Source organism: Heterocephalus glaber, unplaced genomic scaffold (assembly GCF_053883595.1).
Source record: "Heterocephalus glaber isolate CG9 unplaced genomic scaffold, H.glaber_assembly_v1.0 deba00001761, whole genome shotgun sequence".
Classification (NCBI taxonomy): domain Eukaryota; kingdom Metazoa; phylum Chordata; class Mammalia; order Rodentia; family Bathyergidae; genus Heterocephalus; species Heterocephalus glaber.
In genome coordinates, this window is record NW_028258458.1 from 281506 (window position 1) to 301764 (window position 20259).

The window sequence follows — 20259 nt, forward strand, 5'->3', positions numbered from 1 at the left end:
CACACCGAAAACCTACAAGAATGAACTACAGTATCACAGGAAAAGGAAGCAAAGATCCAAAGACTGGACAGATTGAACAGATAAAACAGACCATTTCATGGACTGGGATGTTAAATCCGGGGAGAATCACTCTTAAGGGCTGTAGGAATGAGGAGGGATGGAAAAATAGGTTTTTGAGATATTCTGGAAGACTGAAGTAGAAGGATTGCAAGCTTGAGCCCAGCAGCTTTGCAAGACCCTGTCTCAAAACAAACAAAAGCACAAAAAAACAAACCAAACCAAAAACAGCATCCTGTGTTTGAGTCCCCACCTCCAGCCTTGCCTATTGGCTTCCACGACCCAGGAAAATCGCGCGTGGGCGTGGTCCTACTTAGAGTCCAGCTCCAACCTCAGCCCTGGCCTCTGGCCCTGTATCTGTCTCCAGCCCAGCTGTGACTCCATCCCCAGGCCTATCTGCACCCAGGCAGAGAAAACTAGAACTTCTGTGCCTGAAAGCAGTCCACGGTGCCAGAGCCAGGGCCAGAGCCTGGCAGCCCCCGTTCTTCCGGCCCCAGAGCGTGAACGCGGAAGTGACGTCATGGACCACTGCAGCTTGTTCTGGCGCTGGCCCTGCGCTGTGGTTTGTTTTTTCCTTAGTTGTGGTTGGTCTGAAGCCAGTTTCGGTGAGGGAGAGCGAGGTGGAGGAGTTGGTGGTAATAGGAGTGGTGAGAGGACGAGTAACAGGCTTCCAAGCAGGTCGCGCGTCCTCCAGACGGGATCCTAAGGACCGCCCGGCCACCGCGCCAACTGGTCCCGCCAGGAGCCAATTCCCGTCGTGTCCAGAGCGCGCTTCCTTGGGCTCTGTTCCGAAACGGCCCCCGCATCTTCAAAAGCCTCCGTAGTCTGTGAGTTTTTCCCTAAGGAAAGGAATTCTTCCCCACTCAAGTTCCTTTGACTCCAGCGCTGTGTCCTCTGGCTTCACGGACCTGGAGATTCCGGTGCATCTCGGTGAACACTGGAAGAAAGTTGGCTCGAGAGCGCTTCTTTCTCCTGTGTGTTTGAGACAGGGTCTCGCTATGTAGTTTAAGCTGGCCTTGAAGTCACTATGTATGTAGCCCAGGCTGGCAGCGATCCCCCTGCATCAGCCTCTTGCGCGCTGGGATGACCAGCGTGCGCCACCTCGCCCAGCTCTTCCTGTTTTGGCAAACAAGCGTTTCATTACAGAAATTGGTTTCCCCTTTGCGCGTCCGGTATTTGTTCTTCAGTCAGGTAGAAAGATAACAGATACTTGTGTAGAGTGTGCATGTTTTTGTTTGTGAATATATAAACTTGTGTAGTCGGGGATTGGGGGTGCGGCACAATGGTGAGCGCTTGCCTAGCATGCATGAGCCTGGGGTTCTATCGCCGCCCCAGAAAACAATACAAGCAAGCAACAAGAAGTGTGTAAACATCCTACAAAACAAAACAAAAAAAACCAGCTGGGGATTTTGCTCAGAGGCGCCATGCCTGCCTGGTAAGCTCAAGGTACTGAGTTCGACTTCCGGTACCAAAAAAAATAAAAAGTAGAAAGAATATCCAGCCATTCTGTTCATCTCACCTTCCCAAACTTGTGCCACTCAGATTCCAAACATCTTTCCTCTAGGAAGGACGAGGTTTTATTGCATTAATACTTTAACAATGAATTTATCATTTACTGTCTCCCAGAAAAACACTTCATTTGGCAAATTATTTGATATAAAGTCAGTTGGAGAGCCTGGTGTGGTGGTGCACACCTGTGATCCCAGCAGTGGGGAGGCTGAGGCAGGAGGATTATTTTGAAGGTAATTTAGGCTGTGTAAGGAGTTCAAGGCGAGCCTGGACAACAAGACTGCCTTTAAAAAGGCCAGGCATGGTGGTGCATGTCTGTAATCTCAGCACTCTGGAGACTGAACAGGAGGATTGACATTAGTTCAAACCCAGCTTGAAGTACATAGGAAACCCTGTCTCAAAAAACCAAAAAAAAAAAAGAGAGAAAGAAAAGTAAGTTGGAAATTTTATGTATGACACTTGAGGTTTAAATGCTTGGTAATGCATTTCCTATAAAGACAAAATACTGTTATTTGAATCAAGAAAATTAAAAATGTTATTATGTGGCCTATGTAAAAAAGTATAATTCTACACATTTTTCCAAAATATGGTTCTGGTTGTTTTTGAATCTGATACTGTGTGCTCATATTTTATCTATTGCCATTGTTTATGTCTATTAGTCTCTTTGAACCCTGACCACTTTCTCCTGGTTTTTTTGTTTGTTTTCTTGAGACAGGGTCTCATTATGAAACCCAGGCTGGCCTTAAGAGATCCTCCTGCCCCAGCTTCCTGAGTACTGGGATGACAGGCTTGTGCTACCATGTCTGTTGTCTTTTTGAAGAATTATATGTTCATTCAAAAAGCAACAGTTTTTTTATATTTGTGATCTATAGTTTTCTAGTATATTTAAATATTTTCTCCATTTCTTGTGTTTCCTGCAAACTGAGGAGTGCTTGAGTGTTGGTTAAGCCATAGTAAAGGAAATTAAACCTAAGTCTTTATGTTTTTTTTAAAAATTCTTTTATTGGTACATGGTATACAACACAATTACATTTCTCATTGGGAACTTGTACCTTTACATGATGCATCTTTGTTCTTATTTTTTCCCCATTCCTAGTCCTCCCTTCACCCCCTCCACCCTTCCCTATTTACAATGACTTTATTTCCATTTTTTTCCATTTCTCACCATTTTTCCTTTCCCTTCTTTCCTTTCCCCTGCCCCTCCCACTACCCCTACCCCTTTGGACCTTTTCTTCCTATTTTGCATTATCAATTATTCATTCTAATCATTGGTACATTTTAGGTATACAATATAATGACATTCATCATGGGTAGAATTGGTCATTTCAATAATACCGGTTATGCAGGTTTTGATGGTTGGGATCCACCATGTTAAGATTGTAGAAATTCATCACAAGGTAGTTTTATTTTCAGATTTAAAAACGGAAAATTAGGCTGACAGATGTGAAGTGATGCAGATAATCACTCCTTCATGAACTGGGTTTTATAGAAGTTTTAATTCTTAAGGCCCCATTTTAATTTGCACTGGGCTATATGACCTGTGTTTTTCTGGGGCCCAAGGGGTCACATTTTCTCAGGACAATTTGTATCAAGTCTTAGTACTTTATTTTATTTTTTGAGAAAGGTTCTTACTATGTATTCCAGGCTGGCCTTGAACTTACTACATAGGCCAGGCTATCCTCAAACTTGTAGTGATCCTCCTGCCTCTTGAGTGCTAAAATTACAGGTGTGCACCACTATGTCCAGCACAATTTTTTTTTTTTTTTTTTGGTACCGGGGATCGAACTTTGAGCTTTTGAGACAGGTGGTGGAACCACTGAGCTAAACCCGGGGCCCTCCAGCACAAATTTTAAATGCCCACTTACAGGTATTAATTATACTCACACTGTTGTGGAAATTTTGTCATTAACTGTTTTATGGTTTCTGTCTAGATGTTCCCCAAAGCCTTACAGAGTCATAGGTGGGGTTTTTCAGGGATAGCTGGATCTAGAATGTGTGATGCTGGGATTCATTCATGGTGTGATGCTAGGATTAAGTGTCCCCCACCTTGGTTTTGAGTGCTATCTAAGGGTAGATAGCGTGGATAGACTGGATAGAGTATAAGGGACAGAAAGAGCTGCTTCACTACTTTGCTACTTTGCTGCCTTCTGTCTGCCATGAACTGTTTCCCCTCTGTGATGTCCCTCTGCCATGTCACCCTGCCTTGGAGCCAGCCAACTATGGACTGAAACCTCTACAGACTGTGAGCTAAATACATCTTTCCTTCTTTAATTTTGGGCATTGAGTATTGTGTCTCAGCAATGAGAAAGGTAACTAAGACAACCCATCTCCAGGACTTTGATGTTCCCAAATTGAAAGCCTGTACCATTAAACACTAACTCCCCATTTGTCTCAGCCTGAGCCCCTGGCAACCACCTGTATAACTTCACTACGATGGGTACCTCATAAAGCAAAGTCACACAGTATTTGACTTTTTGTGGTTGTTTATTTCAGTAAGTATAATCTCCTCAGTGTTCATCCAGGATGTATCAGATGCCAGAATTTCCTTTCCTTTTAAGGCTAACGTTCTGTTGTATGGATGTACCATCATTTTGGGTTGTTCCATTTTTGTTTTTGTTTTTGGCAACACGGGGTTAAAAAAAAGGAAGCTGGACTCTAGGATCCTCTGTTGAAATCATTTTAATTCACACAAGCAATGAAGCCAAGGGAAATAGATATGTCCTAGCAAAGGAATTCAAACTTGAGTCAGTTTTACTTTTTTTCCCCTTAAAACACACATACAACTCAGGTTATATTTGCATATACTGCTGACAAAATGAATTTTTCCCTCCAGTACTGGAGATTGAACCCAGGGAGTGGGTTCTGCTTTTTAAAAAAAATTTTGAGACATAGTCTCAATAAATTGCTCAGGCTGCCTTCAAAATTATGATCCTCCTGCCTCAGCCTCCTGAGTAGCTGGGATTACAGGTGAGCACCACCACACCTGGCTTCAGAGTCTTAATTTAAATTTATTATTTATTTGTTAAAATATTTATGCCTAATATGGAATCCTTTCAGGCAGTGGGTATTATGACTATGGGAAATTTAAGCAAGGCTACTGTTAAAGTATTCCCATTCTTGGGTGGGGATTTAGTATTCCCATTCTTCCTCAATTCTAAATTTAGTTGCTTTCCTAAGACTTAGAGGAAGCAGGGCAAGTGGGAATGGTGGAGTCAGGGCTCTTGATGGAATTCTAATGAATCATTGATTGACCAGCACCCTTTTACCAGTTGGAATGAGTTATCAGAAATGGGCATAGTGGTTTTAGATCCAATATGTAAGAGATGGATGTTATTCTGTGCTGATTATGTCTTCAAGTCAACACGTTTTTGATTGTGCAGGATCTTTATCTCTTCATCTTCGAATCTGGATTGCTGGCAAACAAAATAAAAGGAGTTCATGTAGTTTTTTTTTTAAATCCACGTTTGAGTCACCATAAGTACTAGTTTAGGAAAAGAAAAAGACTCTAAAGAGAAAGATCTCAAAGTACTATCAGCCAAGGAAAGAGAAAAGGAGGCAAAAGCCTCTGGAAGTTTTGGAAAAGAAAGCAAAGAAAAAGAACCTAACACCAAAGGGAAAGATTACAAAGATGGAAAGAAGAATTTGAGTGCTGCCCAACCAGGGGTTGCTTTTTCAGTTGACAACACAATCAAATGGCCAAATCCAGCACCCGGAACTAGGAAAAAAAATCCAGTAATGCAGAAGTAATTAAGGAGCTCAGCAAATGCCTGGAAGAAAATTCAGTGCATTTGGACTTATCCAAGAGATCTATACACATATTGCCATCATTAATCAAAAGAGTTGACTCAATTAACATAACTTTATTTATACAGTAACAAACTGCAGTCCCTCCCAGCAGAGGTGAGCTGTTTAGTAAATCTCATGACATTGGCTCTAAGTGAAAATTCACTTTCCAGTTTGCCTGACCCTCTTGATAACTTGAAGAAGCTTCTGATGCTTGATTTATGGCGTAATAAACTGAGAGAAATACCTTCAGTGGTGTATAGGCTAGATTCTCTCACCACTCTTTACCTTCACTTTAATTGTATAACTACTGTGGAAAAGGACATAAAAAATCTGTCAAAACTCAGCATGCTTTGCATTCGAGAGAACAAAATCAAACAACTACCTGCTGAAATTGGTGACTTATGCAACCTCATTACGCTGGATGTAGCTCACAATCAACTTGAACATCTCCCAGAGGAGGTTGGCAACTGCACACAGATTACCAACCTGGACCTGCAGTACAGTGAACTGCTGGACCTCCCTGATAGCATAGGAAACTTGTCCAGTTTAAGTCACCTTGGACTGAGATACAATAGACTGTCAGCAATACCCAGCTCATTAGCACAATGCAGTGCACTTGAAGAATTTTAAATTTAGAGAATAAAATTTCTACTTTACCAGAGAGCCTTTCATCCAGCCTTGTAAAACTGAATAGTTTGACCTTAGCTAGAAATTGCTTCCAGTTATATCCAGTGGGTGGTCCAGCTCAGTTTTCTACCATCTATTCCTCAACATGGAACACAATTGAATCAATAAAATCCCATTTGGAATTTTCTCCAGAGCAAAAGTATTAAGTAAGCTGAATATGAAGGACAATCAGTTAACATCACTTCCTTTGGATTTTGTAACTTGGACCAGTATGGTGGAATTGAATTTAGCTACTAATCAGCTCACAAAGATCCCTGAGGATGTATCTGCTCTAGTTTCCCTTGAGGTTCTAATACTATCAAACAATCTTCTAGAGAAACTTCCCCATGGTCTTGGGAACCTTAGGAAATTAAGAGAGTTGGATCTAGAAGAGAACAAATTGGAATCCTTGCCGAATGAAATTGCTTAAGGATTTACAGAAATTAGTCTTGGGCTCGGGATTTAGCTCAGTGGTTCTGACGCCTGCCTCGCAAGCACAAGGTCCCAAGTTCGATCCCCAGTCCCCCCAAAAAAAATTGAAACTAATCTTAACAAATAACCGGTTAACCATGCTTCCCACAGGCATTGGTCACCTGACCAATCTCACACACCTGGGCCTCAGAGAAAATCTGCTGGCTCATCTTCCTGAGGAAATTGGTACACTGGAGAATCTGGAAGAACTGTATTTGAATGACAACCCCAACCTGTACAGCCTTCCCTTTGAGCTAGCTCTCTGCAGCAAGCATTCAATCATGAGTGTTGAGAACTGTCTAGCAGTCACTTCTCTGCTCAGATTGTTGTTGCTGGGGGCCTTTTATCATTCAGTTCTTAAAGATTCAGGGTCCCTGTCATGCCATGGTCTGATACAGATCTGCATGTCCTACACACTGTTCAGAATCAGACTGCTGTTCGCAATTTACATCTGTATCTGTGTCTATTTATGTAGATATTGATATATATGGCAGATTTATAAAGACTGCATTATGTGTTTCGGCTAATAGAGGAATCATAGCCAATTGGATTTTTAAAAATTCTGTACAAAAGGCTTACGTAAGTTTTCTTTGCTGAATTTGATGGATGTTTTTCTGTTGTGTAATGATGTGCCAGTTTGCTTAAAAATTGCCAACAGATTATGAATTTATTAAATTTACAAGACAGAGGTAGTATAGTTAGATATACGTTTCTCTTGGAAAAAATTATGGCAAATGACTTTGTTGCAACTTTTCATAAACATTTTCCCCTTACCAATAGTCAGATCTTTATATCTGATAGGCCCTGAAGGTAGAATGTTTCTCAATTAAAAAAAAAAAGACTTAGGGGAAGCTAAGCATGGTAAGGCACACTTGTAATCCCAGCACTCTGGGAGGCTGAGGCAGGAAGATTACAAGTGTGAACCTAGTCAAGGCTATGTAGTGACCTAGTGAGACATCTAAAAATTAAAGAAAGTGGGTAGTGCTGCTCAGGATGTAGCTCAGTGCAGCAGCCTTGGTTCAATCCTCAGTACTGCTAAAAAAAAAAATTTAGGGCCCATGGGGAGGTGTGGCTCAGTGGTAGAGCTTGCCTAGCATCCATAAAGCCCTGGGTTTCATCTGAGGCATCACAAAACTTGTTTAGGGCACAGTGCTTAAATTGAGTGGAATGTACAGATAGAACTCTAATTTGAGGCCCAGTTTTGTTAATTGGTGCATTTTAAATGTTAAAATCTCATCTCATCTCGGTTTTTCCCCCTTTCTATGTCTATGTTCAGACCCTAAGTGATCTGGGGCTAGCAGAATGTGTGCACTAGACCTGGCATTTTCTCAGTACTTAAAACTGAAAGTTGCGGGCTGGGGATTTAGCTCAGTGGTTCTGACACCTGCCTCACAAGTGTAAGGTCCTGAGTTCAATCCCTGGTACCAAAAAAAAAAAAAGTATCTCTTGGGGGCTGGGGATTTAGCTCAGTGGTTTCGGAGCCTGCCTCACAAGCACAAGGTCCCAAGTTCGATCCCCGGTACCAAAAAAAAAAAAAAAAAAAAAAATTCCTGAAAGTTCCTTTTTTTCTTCCCGCTTGGGATTGTGGCTGCCTAAAGCCAACCTCCTTCCCCACCCTTTTCGTGTCTTTGAGCTTCTGGTGGTGGCTCTTGGTTTCTGTCTCCGGCTGATAAAGGGAAAAGGGAGAGGAAGGGGTCCTGGGTCTCTGGGGTGCCCAGACTTCGGGATAATTGGTCCCTTTACCCCGCCTCCTCTTTTTTAAAGTAAAATCTTAAGAGTGGTTTGTACATCTGCATGGTGAGATCTTTCCCCTCTGTCTTCAGATGTTCACGATAAGCTCCTGCTGTTCCCAAACAGCCCCCGTGTTGAGCGTTTGTCCCTGTCTGTGGTTTCTGCTGCCGTTGTGGTTGCTGCCGGCCTGGGGAAGGCCAAGAGCAGTCTAAATGCATTTTGTTGTGTCGCTCACACCCTGCTTCAGAATGCCAGTTGTATATTGTTCCATTTTGGTCTAGAGGTCTCTCTCTAGAGAGTGGCTGTGAATTCCAGCCTTACCTCATGGAAGAGAGTTCCCTTCTGGTGTCTCCCAGGGTACACCCAGGCGAGACCCAGGGGAGACAGCACAATAAACACATGAAAGAACAGGTATTTTATTACTTCCCTCGTTGCTGGGACAAAATCCTGCAAATGAGAGGAGGAGAGGTCTGTTTTGGCTCTCGTTTTCAGCCCATAGTGAGCTGGAAGGCATGGTGTGGGAGGCTTGGACCCAGGAGAGCTGCTCTGGGCTTGGTGACCAGGAAGCAGAGAGGATCAAGGGAGCAATGGGGGCGGGAAGAGAGAGAAACCTTTCCAGGCCACACCCGAGGTGACCGCCTCTTCCAGCAGATCCCCTCTTCATAGCAGGTCAGCTGAATCCCCCAGAATCCAGTCACCTTCCAAAGCCCTGCCTTTGAGTGCAGGAGGCACAGCAGGACATCCAGACCCACACATCCCAAGATGAGAAGGAAGCCTGCACAGAGCAGTGTGCTCAGCTTGGGTCGGGAATGAGCGAGAGAGAGCTGTTTAGTGTGGTGCCTTCAGTAAGACTTTGTCCCTGAGGCTTTCCCCAACATGCTTCTGGGATTCCCTAGTAGCAAGAGCACCAGGGAAGCCAGGCACAGTGGCCTCTGCCTGTAGTCTCAGATATTCAGGAAGCTGAGGCAGGAGGGTACCTTGAGTTCAAGAGCAATCAGGGCAGCACAATGAGACCTTGTCTCAAGAAAGACAAGAAAAACACCAGGGGAGAGGGGACTTATATGACTCTGGTTTGAACCATTAGGTTGAACTCTGGCCAGCATCTGTGGATGTGGGTTTTTGGTCAGTAGATGAGGAACAAGTAGGGTGGATAGCCAACAGCTGCCTGAGCGGGGGAAGCTTGAACTAGGTTGGGGTGATCGGGTATCACTGAGTTCAAATAACTTCATGTGAGGCCTGAAAATGGGTGTAGAGGCAGCAATTATGTTAAAACAAAACACATCATGACACCTATGCATACAAAGCTAAGTATGCTGTTAATATACATACATAAAGAATATGATCTTTGATTCCATAGTGGGTATTGAAAGTGAAATTGGAGCAAGACAAATCAGTTGGTGCCTGGCTCAGTCCACTCTGGCTGTGCACACATTTTAATTTCCTCATAATAATGTAATAAGTCTGTATTTTAAGATATAAGAAGAGTTCTTAGCTTTCCATACAGTGACAAGATGCATCCTCCCGACAGTCCCCTATAGCCATCAAAGACTATTAATTACTCTTCATGTTTAGTCACATTCTTAATAAATGTTACCCAAAGACAGTATTATAAGTTTAGCTGCTAATCACAAGTAAAATAGAGTGGAAAGGACTTAGGATTGCATGTTTAGTTTATGTAAATAAATGCATACATATGACCTAACCCATACATTTACCAAGCAAAGAGAAAATAGACAAAACTGCTATATTTCTTGTTTCTATAAATGGTATTGAGGTTGTAGTTGATATCCATGGTTTACTGCATTTTTGTTTTTGGTGGTTGTGGTTCTGGGGATGGAACCTAGGGCCTTGGTACTAAGGTACATCACCAGACCTTTTTATTTTTTATTTTGAGGCAGGGTCTCACTAAGTTGCTCAAGCTGGCCTCAGACTTGCAATCCTTTTGCCTTAGCCTCCAGAGTAGCTGGAATTACAGGTGTCTGCCAGTGCATCTGCCTTCTGGAAACCATAGAAGCATCACAGAAGCAGTTAGTGTTCGTACACTTTATCCTTGTCTCTTGTATGCCAGGGTTAATTTTCCTTTGGCAATATAGCATTAATCAAGCCAGTAGATTAACACTTCCCTTGGCTTTTGCCTTTGGCTTGCTGTGTATTTACCCTTCCTTGACCTGTCTCAGCCCAGCATCTTTTGTGTCACCTCTGATGACAGATTGCTGCTGCATATGCCCATTATCGCTTGGTGTGTCAGACACCACCCAGTTCAAGGCAAGAAGCTCAGACCACCTGGTACTTGATGTCTCATGATTTTGTTTTGTTTTGCTTTTGTTTTTGTTTTTCTGGTACTGGAGATGGAACTCAGGACCATGTGCTTGCCAGGCAGGTGTGGCACCTGAACTACATCCCTAGCCCCCATGGTTTGTTGTTCAGTCTATTTTTTTTTTTTAAGATAAGGTCTTACATTGTTGTTCTGTCCCAGGTTCGGTAATACATGTGGCTAGTGACCATTATGTTGTATAAACCAACCTCTGGTCACATTGAAAAGTATAGGTTGAGCATCCCTAATCTGAAAATCTGAAATCCAAAATGCTCTGAAGTCCAGAGCTTTTTGAATGCATGGCTGGTAACCATGCATTCAGGTAAAATTTATGCAAATATTCCAGAACCTGAAAAACTCTGAAAACTGAAATGCTTATAAATTAATTGATCTATTTATTTATTTTATCACAAAGCATTTCAAACAAAGAATCCTCTACCTATAAATCAACCACAGTAGTCCAGGCACTGGATAAGGAATATTCATCCTGTAACAACCAGCACAGTAGATCAGGTGTTAGTGACAAATGTAACTGCATTGAAGTCCTCATTCACCACCTCCTAACTGGGTATAAAATTGGGCTGATTACTAGTGATCTCTGAATCTAGGCTTTTCTAGTACCCATTAGGCACAATGACATCTCTTATAAAGGGTCATTACAATGATTAGCACGTTCACAATGGGGCTGTAATTCATGTCTTGCGACCAGGTGGCTTGGAACTACTGGTTATACATGCATGACTGTCCCATCAGGCAGCATGGGACAGTCCCATGAGGTGGTACAGGCTGCCTGATGGGCCAGTCATGCATGTACCACTGGTCACTCAAGCCAGTGGGAATATGTTAAGTGAGCTTATGTCCATAAAGCTCCTAGTGCAACTTTCAACCTGTAGTTCTCAGTAAATGGCAATTAATGTTTCTAATATGATTTGTCAGATAGTTTTAGTGATTGTCACATACATCATCTGTGTATTGATGTTGGATTATTAATAATTGATCATGTTAATTGATGATGATGTGAATAGGACTCAACTTTGAAGAGGAATGGAGACTGCCACTTCCATGGAGCTTTGGAAGCTGTCCTGAAGTGACCTTGGGTCAAGGAAAGGCATGTTCAAGTGCATAGTGCCATCAGCCTCACAGGGAGGGTGGTAACCTTCGTTTCCTCCCATAGTGAGTCCATCGTGATCTTCCAGAGACTCTGGTTTAGGTTCTCCCTAGAACACAATATGGAGCCTGTAGGCCTTGGGTGCAGGAAGCGAGGATGCTGGTTCAGTTAGGATGTGCAGAAGTGAGCCCTTGCATGGGTGTTTTGGGTGCCACCTAACTTGGTTTCATGAGTTTTATCTCCATGATCTCCATGGACATATATGAATATTTACCCAGGGCTTAACTTTCCTTATGAATCATGAGTCTGACCTTTTTCCTGGTGGCCATCATGGCACACAGTCTCCTTTTCTGGCTTTACATGAGGCAATTGCTCTGGCATCTCACAAGAGTAAAGTATATTTGTGGGAGTTTTCTTAAGTTACAGAGATGTATGGGGATTTGCTTTTCTGTTGTTGTTTTTGTTTTGTGGTAGTAGATTGAAACCAGGGCCTCCTGTAAGCTGGGCGAGTGCTGTTCTACTAAGTGATGTCCTCCATGGCCTAATATATGTGGGAATTTTGAACTAGGATGGAATAACTTCCAGGCATGTGAATGTGGGAAGTATGGTCAACTCTTGGTTCTCATGTCTTCTTTTTCTTCCATTAAGTCTTTTTTAGAGGGACCCAATCTGCTTTCATGAAGAAAAGGCAGAGGCCAAAAAGAAGATGACTGATTGTCTGTCAGATTGGTATCAGGTATGCAGACATAGATCGACAAAATCATAGACTTGCATCCACTAGGGGGACATACTTCCTTCTACTCAGAATCATTTCCAGAGCATCTGTGCCTCTGTCTGTCTGCCTGTCTATCTATTAAAGAGATGGGGTCTTGCTGTTGTCTATTATTTTATTTGAGACAGGGTGTTGGTATGTAGTTCACACTGATGTTGAAGTCACTGTGTAGCATAGGCTGGCCTTGAACTCAAGGCAATCTTGGAAGGCCTCAGCCTCCCAAGTACAGGGATTATAGACATGTGCCACCACACCCAGCATCCATCTGTCTGTCTGTCTGTCTATCTATCTATCTATCCATCCATCCATCCATATTTTAAAGACATAGGGTCTTGCTGTTTTGCCCAGGCTGGTCTTGAACTCCTGGACTCAAACTATCCCTCACCTTTGTCACCCATGTAGTTGAGACTACACGTGTGCCCCACCGAACTCTGCTTCCCAGACCTTCTTAGAGCAAATAAAGCTTCACTCAAGGACCGAGTCCCTACTTGAATTTCCCCAGGGAGAGGAGCCACCTGGTGAGGGATTACTTTGAACACCTTCCAAGTATTTCACGTTTACTAACCAATCTTCTCTGGTGCTGACTGCATGTTTCTGATGTTGCTGAGCATCCTGGCAGGTGGTGATGGATGTGAAAGTGTCTTTCAGCTCAAGAGTTTATTCATTCCTCACATTTATCAGGCATCTATAGTGTGCTCAAGAGTGTGCTGCCACAGGGGGAAAATAATATGAGCATCTAGTCCAGTTGCACTGTGATGAGATTATGTATAAGAAGGGCCATTAAAGCCATGTGACCAGAGGAAGATCCACAGTGAGTCAGTGTAGACAGAGGGAAGAGTCTCTTGGAACACTGAACCCTGGGGTAGACAGTGGGGGAACTCCGAACCCTATACAGCCATTGGTGTCACTTCCTCATTCTCCTGTGAACACGGGTGGATGTGTTATTTGGCTCAAACCAGCCTGTGTGTGATGACACAGGAGTCAGTGAGCTTTGAGGATGTGGCTGTGGACTTCACCCAGGAGGAGTGGATTTTGTTGGACCCAACTCAGAGAAACTTGTACAGTGACGTGATGCTGGAGAACTACCAGAACCTGGCCTCCATGGGTAAGACTGCTGTCATGCTTTGTAGCCTTTTAGGGAACAGATTATGCTGAGTGCTTACTGTGTTGCAGGATCAGTGATACCAACTGTGGATATGGTGGGAAATAACAGAGATATAGCCCCTGCCATGATAGGCTTTAATCTACAATCGCAGTTCTCAAAATGTGGTCTGAAATCAAGAACATCGAGTCACTCTCACTGTTTGACATGTATATTCTCAGTTTCCATCTTTGAGATACTGATTGGGCTCTGCCATCTTTGTTATGCAAGCTCTCCAGATGGATCTGATGTACTGTAATGTTTCAGAATCACAGTTGTGCAGGCTGGGGGTATAGCTCAGAAGTAGAGTGCTTTCCTAGTAGGGCAAGGCCTTAGGTTCCATTCCTAGCACGCACGCGCGCACACACACACACACTCACAAAGAAATTCACAGATATGGTCATTTCCCCCATGAAAATTAACATTTCTGTTTCATGTACTTTATTTTCTATTCAGATAAAAGTCTTAGTATTTTGTAAGCATGAACATAAGCCTGGGTTTAGGTTTCAGTGGTCAGAGAACCAACTTTTTGAGGGGCAAGGCAGAATGGATATTTGCATGTTTTAAAAAATTATTTCATTACTTTTATCAGAACCATTATTTCCTGAATCTAGGCAAGGCCCATCATCTCTTCCACTCTGTGAATGTCTTTTTCTTCATATACAGGATGTGAGCTCCTCAAACCCAGCCTCATCTCTTGGTTGGAACAAGAAGAGTTGAGGACAGGGAAGGGAGGAGCTCTCGAAGGTTCGTGTTCCTGCAGAATGACTCTGAGCAGCAAGTTCACTGTTTATAATGAGGAAACTTTTAATCTCAGAAGCTCCAGGTCATTTGCCTCAGAAATTAGAAAGTCTTCAGCCTTCTATATGTTTTTACTTGCTCTCTACTCAATCTTTCCTGTGATCTCACAATATAGGTCGTTGTGTTCATTCTTTAAGCTCACTGTTTTGATGTATGTCTCTTGTCCTGTATTTCCATTTTCTTTGATGGTAATGTCCTTTGTCTTTACCACCAGTTTTAATTTTAATAGAATGTATTTGTCATACATCATCTAAAATTTTAACTCTGTGTCCTTATCTTTGTTGCTGCTTTTTTATTTTTTTAATTTTATTTTGAGACAGTGTCTCGCTATGTAATTCAGGCTGGCCTTGAACTCACAGTGATCCTCTTGCCTTAGCCTCCCAGGTGCTGGGAGTAGAGGCATGTGCCACCATGCCCATCTTGGTGTTTCTTTTTTAAAACCATGTTTAATTTGAAAACAGAAAGGATCCCTGTCATTTTTCACCTCCTCCTTATACTGCCATCTCTGTCTCCAAACCCTTGTATTTCTTTTTCTCTTTGACTGCAGAATGGAAAGTGGGACTTAAAACAAAAGAGTCAGCGCTTCACCAGGATTTTCTGAGGGGACAAACCTCCAGGAAGATATACATGGTAAATCTGACAAGGATTTTTTTCCTTCTTTTCACCTTCTCCTTCTCCTTCTCCTTCTTCCTTCTCCTTCCTTCCTCTTCCTCCTCCTCCCCTCCCCCTTCTTCTTCCTCCTGTTCTTCTCCTTCTCCTTCTTTCTCCCCCCACCTCTTTCTTTTTGTTTTGTTTTCTGAGACAGAGTCTCACTCTATAGTTCAGTCTGGCCTCGAGCTCACTGTGTAGCCCAGGCTGGCTTGGAACTCATGGCAATTCTCCTGCCTCAGCCTCCTGAGTGCTGGGATTAAAGATGTATGCCACCATGCTCAGCCACAAGGATATTTATTTTCCACATTCAGAGAAGATTAGGAATTCCATTAAACAAAATCAGAAGAGTGAGAGACATTTGAGAAGTTGCCTTGACCTAAGAGAGTGGGAATAGCAGCTGTGGGGGGAAACCTGGAATATGATGAATTTGTAAGAGCCCCAAACCTAGCTTTTAAGCTTCTTGCTTAAAGTTCCCACAAGTACACATTTCTTGGGGCTGGGGATTTAGTCCAGTGGTGCCACTGCCTGCCTTGCAAGCACAAGGTCCCGAATTCCATCCCTGGTACCAAAAAAAAAAAAAAAAAAAGTACACATTCCTAGATATGTAACTAGGTAGTTTAAAAAAGATTCTTTTGAAACCCTATAGAAATCCTTTCTTTTTTGTACTGGGGATTGAACTCGGGACCTTGTGCTTGCAAGGCAGGGGCGGTACCACTCAGCTAAATCTCCGGCCCTAGAAATTTTTAAAAAATCAAAGTAGGTGGCAGAGCTCTTGGCAAAGCCTTCTATCATTTCACTTAGAAGAAATCAACAAACCAGATGTGGTGACTTGTGCCGGTTTTAGTTACTTTTCTTTGTTGCTAGAACGGAATACCCAACACCCACAAGTTAAAAGAGGAAGTTTATTTAGCTCACAGTTTATAGAGGTTTTAGTCCATAGTTGGCTGTCTCTAAGGCAGAATGGTGTGGCAGAGGGGCATCACAGAGAAGAAACTGTTCATGGCAGGCAGAAAGCAGCAAAGCAGTAAGGTATTGAAGCAGCAGCTTGCCTCTCCCTTTTATCCCTTCCAGACTAACAGCCTTTGGGATGGTGCCACCCATACCCAAGGTGGGTGTTCCCATTATCCACACCCAGAACTATGCTAAACCAATCGGTGGGCTAATGTAGTAATCACCACCCTTAATCCCAGCATCGTACACGCTAGATCCAGGCACTTCTGTAAAGCCCCACCTATGACCACATGAATTTTTTGGGGGGACATCTCAATACAAGCCATAGCAGTGCCTGTAGTCCTAGTTACTTGGGAGGCTGAGGTGGGAGGATTCCCTGAGTCCAGGAGTTTGAGGCCAGCCTGGGCAACATAGTAAGACTCTGTCTCTAAACAAACAATAAATCAGTAGAACAGGAGCTGTATATATGTAATGCAAATGGTCAAATTGAGATAATCATAATAATGTTTCTCTCTTTGGGTGCATGGAATCTTTTAATGAGTCTGAAAAATCTTTTTAATCAGTGTTCATCCTTTTTTATCAACAGGCCGGAAGCCACAATGGAGCAGAACTCTGTGATTGTAAGCCTTGTAGAGACTTTGTCAGTAGACATCCATGCCTTAGGTCACATATAGGAACTCAAAGTACAGGGAGCACTTCTGAGTGTGATCAATATGGAATAGACTTCCTTCCTCCACAAAAGGAAATCTCTATTGAAGAGAAACTTTCTATGTCGAATCAGTGTGAGCCAACCTTCAGCCAACCTCCAGCTGTCCTTTACCCAAGAAGGTGCACTAAGGACAAACCCCTCGAAGGCAGTGACCATAGGGAAGCCTTTGTTGATCCGTCAAAGCTTCAGACTGACAGGAGAATGCACAGTGGAAACAAACTTCATGAGCTGAGGGAATCTGGGATAGATTTCCTTCACTCCAACAGCCATGCTCTGCTGATGCATACTCACAATGCAGAAAAACCCTACAAGTGTAAGGAATGTGGAAAAGGCTTCAGGTATTCTGCTTACCTTAATATTCACATGGGAGCCCACAGTGGAGGCAACCCCTATGAATGCAAGGAATGTGGGAAAGCCTTCACTAGGCCTTGTCAGCTCACTCAACATAAAAAAACTCATACTGGTGAGAAGCCATATAAGTGTACAGAATGTGGGAAAGCCTACACAGTTTCTTCATGCTTAAGTCAACACTTAAAAATTCACATTGGAGAGAAATCCTATGAATGTAAGGAATGTGGAACTGTCTTTACAACATCTTCTCAATTCACTGAACATGTGAAAAATCACACTGTAAAGTCCTTTGAGTGTAAGGTATGTGGAAAATCCTTTAGAAACTCCTCCTGCCTTCATGATCACTTTCGAATTCACACTGGGATAAAACCCTTCAAATGTGAAGATTGTGGGAAAGCCTTCATTCAGAACTCAGACCTCACTAAGCACATCCGCATCCACAGTGGAGAGAGGCCCTATGAGTGTAGAGAGTGTGGGAAAGCCTTTGCCAGGTCCTCCCGCCTTCATGAACACATGAGAACTCACACTGGAGAGAAGCCTTTTGAATGTGTCAAATGTGGGAAAGCATTTGCTATTTCCTCAAATCTTAGTGGACATCTTAGGATTCACACTGGAGAGAAGCCCTTTGAGTGCAAGGAATGTGGGAAAGCATTTACACATTCCTCCAGTCTGAATAATCACATGCGGACTCACAGTGCCAAAAAACCCTACACATGTCTGGAATGTGGGAAAGCCTTTAAGTTTCCCACATGTGTTACACTTCACATGCGAATCCACACTGGAGAAAAACCTTACGAATGTAAGCAGTGTGGAAAATCCTTCAGGTATTCCAATTCATTTCAGTTACATGAAAGAACTCACACTGGAGAGAAGCCCTATGAATGTAAAGAGTGTGGGAAAGCCCTGAGTTCTCTAAGTTCCTTTCAGAATCATGAACAAAGACATACCAAAGATAAACTGTCAGTATAAGGCATGTGGGAAAGCTTAAAGGTGTCCTGTTTATTTTGAAGACACAAACTCTGGGGAAGAAGCCTACAAATGTAAAGCATTTAGAAACATCTTCACTCCTATCTCAGGTCTTAGCAAACATGTAAGAGTTCATAGTGAAGATGATTTTGTGTCAGTTTGGAATGTGAAAAAGATTTTGCTCAATTCTAAAGATACACATCAGAAATCTTGGTGGAGGGAAACCATATGAATGTAGAGAGTCTGGGAAATTCCACAAACCTTAATATGCACATATGAACTCACATTAAAGAGAAAGTTTATGATTTAAATAGTATCGTTCTCCTTTCACTTCATATTTTGAAGCTCTAACCCCTAGTTCCTCACAGTGGAAGAGTACTTGGCCTTCAAACAGGTCATTACAATGAGGCTAATAGAGCCAACCTTTAATACAACATCATCAGTGTCCCTGTAAAAAAAGAAAGTGAATTTGAGTGTGGTGGCACATGATCAGCATCTTGGGAGGCTGAGGCAGGAGGATCACAAGTTGGAGCCTAGTCTGGGCAATTTATTCATACCATGTCTCAAAGAATAAAAAAGGGCTGAGGATATAGCTTAGTGGAAAGGCCCTGGGTTAAATCCTCACTATTAGGGGAAAAAAGAGAAAATGGAAGGAAGGGCACACTCAGAGAAGACCCATGTGAAGTTGCCAAAAGATGACTATTTGCAAACCAAGGACAGAAGTTGAACAGAAACCAGCCCTGTCTACAACTTGATACTGGACTTTCAAACTCTAGATGTGTAAGCCAATAAAATTATTTTTTTACACTTGATCTTAGCCAAAAGGCCGAGAAGTGATTAAAATTATTTTTTTAAGCCAGTCTATGCCATTTTGTTATAACAACCCTGGGAAACTAATAAGGAATGCAGGAAAGGCTTTAGATAGTCCATAAACCATGATATTTGTATATTAACCCAGTGTGCAAGAAGCCTTAGGTTTTAAGGAATGTGAGAAAGCCTTCATTTAGTTTCAGTTGACTGGAAACAGGAAATCAACACGAGAACAGCTCTGTGAATGGAAGGTATGTGAAAATTTTTCTGCTTTTATCATATCTTAGAATTTACTTATAACTCCTCTAGAAACATATCCTATGTGAAAATAAAAAATATAAAAGAAACCTCTGTGAAAGTAAGGAATGTGGCTTTATGTATAAAGTATAGAACTCAGTGTAGAGAAGACCTCTCTTTTTTTGGGAGGGGGTGAGGTCTTTGTTAAGGCCAGGCTGGTCTCAGAATCCTGGGCTCAAGCAATTCTCTCATCTCAGCCTCTCAGTGCTAGGATTACAGGTATGCACCTGGTTCACAAGAATTATTTTACACTTCTAAAATTAGTGCAAATTCCTAGGCATGGCAGGAGGATCACAAGTTTGAGCCCAGCCTGTGCAGTAAGAAACCTGAGCTGCTTATTGACTATTCTGATCAGAAGGCCATCTTTGGGAGACATTGGTGTATAGTGTCTGAGTACACATCCCCATTTGGCCTGCCTGCTAATATCTGCCTGGTAACAGGCCATTCATTTTTTTTGGTACTGGGGATCAAACTCCAGACCTTGTGCTTGTGAGGCAGGCAGTGGAACCATTTAGCTAAATCCCTGGCCCAACAGACCATTCATTCTTGTTTGTGATTGGCTGTGGTAAGATGTGTAGGAAGCCCTGGATTCAAGCCCCCTAGACCTGCCTGGCAACCCTTAGAAAAGCTGGTTAGTATTAGGTGTTTTACTGATTGTTTAAATCTGTAGAAGAGTGGTGAATTTTATTTTTTTTGCTATGATGAATTCCATGATGCAACCTCTGATTTAGTACTAATTGAAAAATCTAACATTTTATTTACCAGTTGATTGAAAATGTTTTAAACTTTTGGCTGTGTAAATTATTTTATTTATTTAGGTTTTTGAGACAGGGTTTCACTATGTAGTTCAGGGTGGTCTTGAACTCACTGTGTAGCCCAAACTGGCCTTGAACTCACAGCAATCCTCTTGCCTCAGCCTCCTCAGTACTGGGGTTACAGGAATGCACCACCATGCCTGGCACTGATGTGTAAATCTAATATTAGTAATAAAACTCTAGGCTCTTTAAGTTGCTTCTATTTTTTTTTAGCCCTTCCAGTCAAATGGGTTTTGAATCATCCCTATCTCTGGTTCTTGAAGGCTTCATTAATAAAAGTAATAATAGACCAATCTTCTTTGTGGTGGTGAGGATGGAACCCATGGTCTCACACATGTTAGTACCTTACCATT

General features: G+C 42.4%; 1 protein-coding gene and 1 pseudogene across 6 annotated transcripts; both read left to right on the forward strand.

Annotated features, from left to right (window-relative positions):
• Window positions 1–810: 810 nt before the first annotated feature.
• Window positions 811–18843, forward strand: LOC101705629 (uncharacterized). 5 transcript variants are annotated; one of them, XM_021245228.2, is made up of 6 exons: window positions 811–884; window positions 12291–12378; window positions 13393–13519; window positions 14222–14302; window positions 14904–14986; window positions 16545–18843. In XM_021245228.2, exons 2-6 carry the CDS (start codon window positions 12349–12351, stop codon window positions 17985–17987), a joined length of 1764 nt encoding a protein of 587 aa, XP_021100887.1. In that variant the 5' UTR covers window positions 811–884; window positions 12291–12348; the 3' UTR covers window positions 17988–18843. The 5 variants fall into 5 exon arrangements, with proteins under 5 accessions (XP_021100887.1, XP_021100885.1, XP_087057927.1 ...); XM_021245226.2 differs by having other exon boundaries at window positions 813–884; window positions 12817–13519; XM_087201801.1 differs by lacking the exon at window positions 811–884 and adding an exon at window positions 12817–12932.
• Window positions 984–6448, forward strand: LOC147821125 (uncharacterized; annotated as a pseudogene). The gene has a single exon (XR_015447586.1). The product of XR_015447586.1 is annotated as an uncharacterized LOC147821125 (transcript).
• Window positions 18844–20259: the final 1416 nt, after the last annotated feature.

Excerpts from the sequence above, each read along its gene's own strand:
- LOC101705629 (XM_021245226.2), top strand. The coding sequence starts at position 13,351 with ATGTGTTATTTGGCTCAAACCAGCCTGTGTGTGATGACACAGGAGTCA. Across the intron at positions 13,520-14,221 it reads CCAGAACCTGGCCTCCATGG|GATGTGAGCTCCTCAAACCC; the intron begins GTAAGACTGCTG and ends CTTCATATACAG. Across the intron at positions 14,987-16,544 it reads CCTCCAGGAAGATATACATG|GCCGGAAGCCACAATGGAGC; the intron begins GTAAATCTGACA and ends TTTTATCAACAG.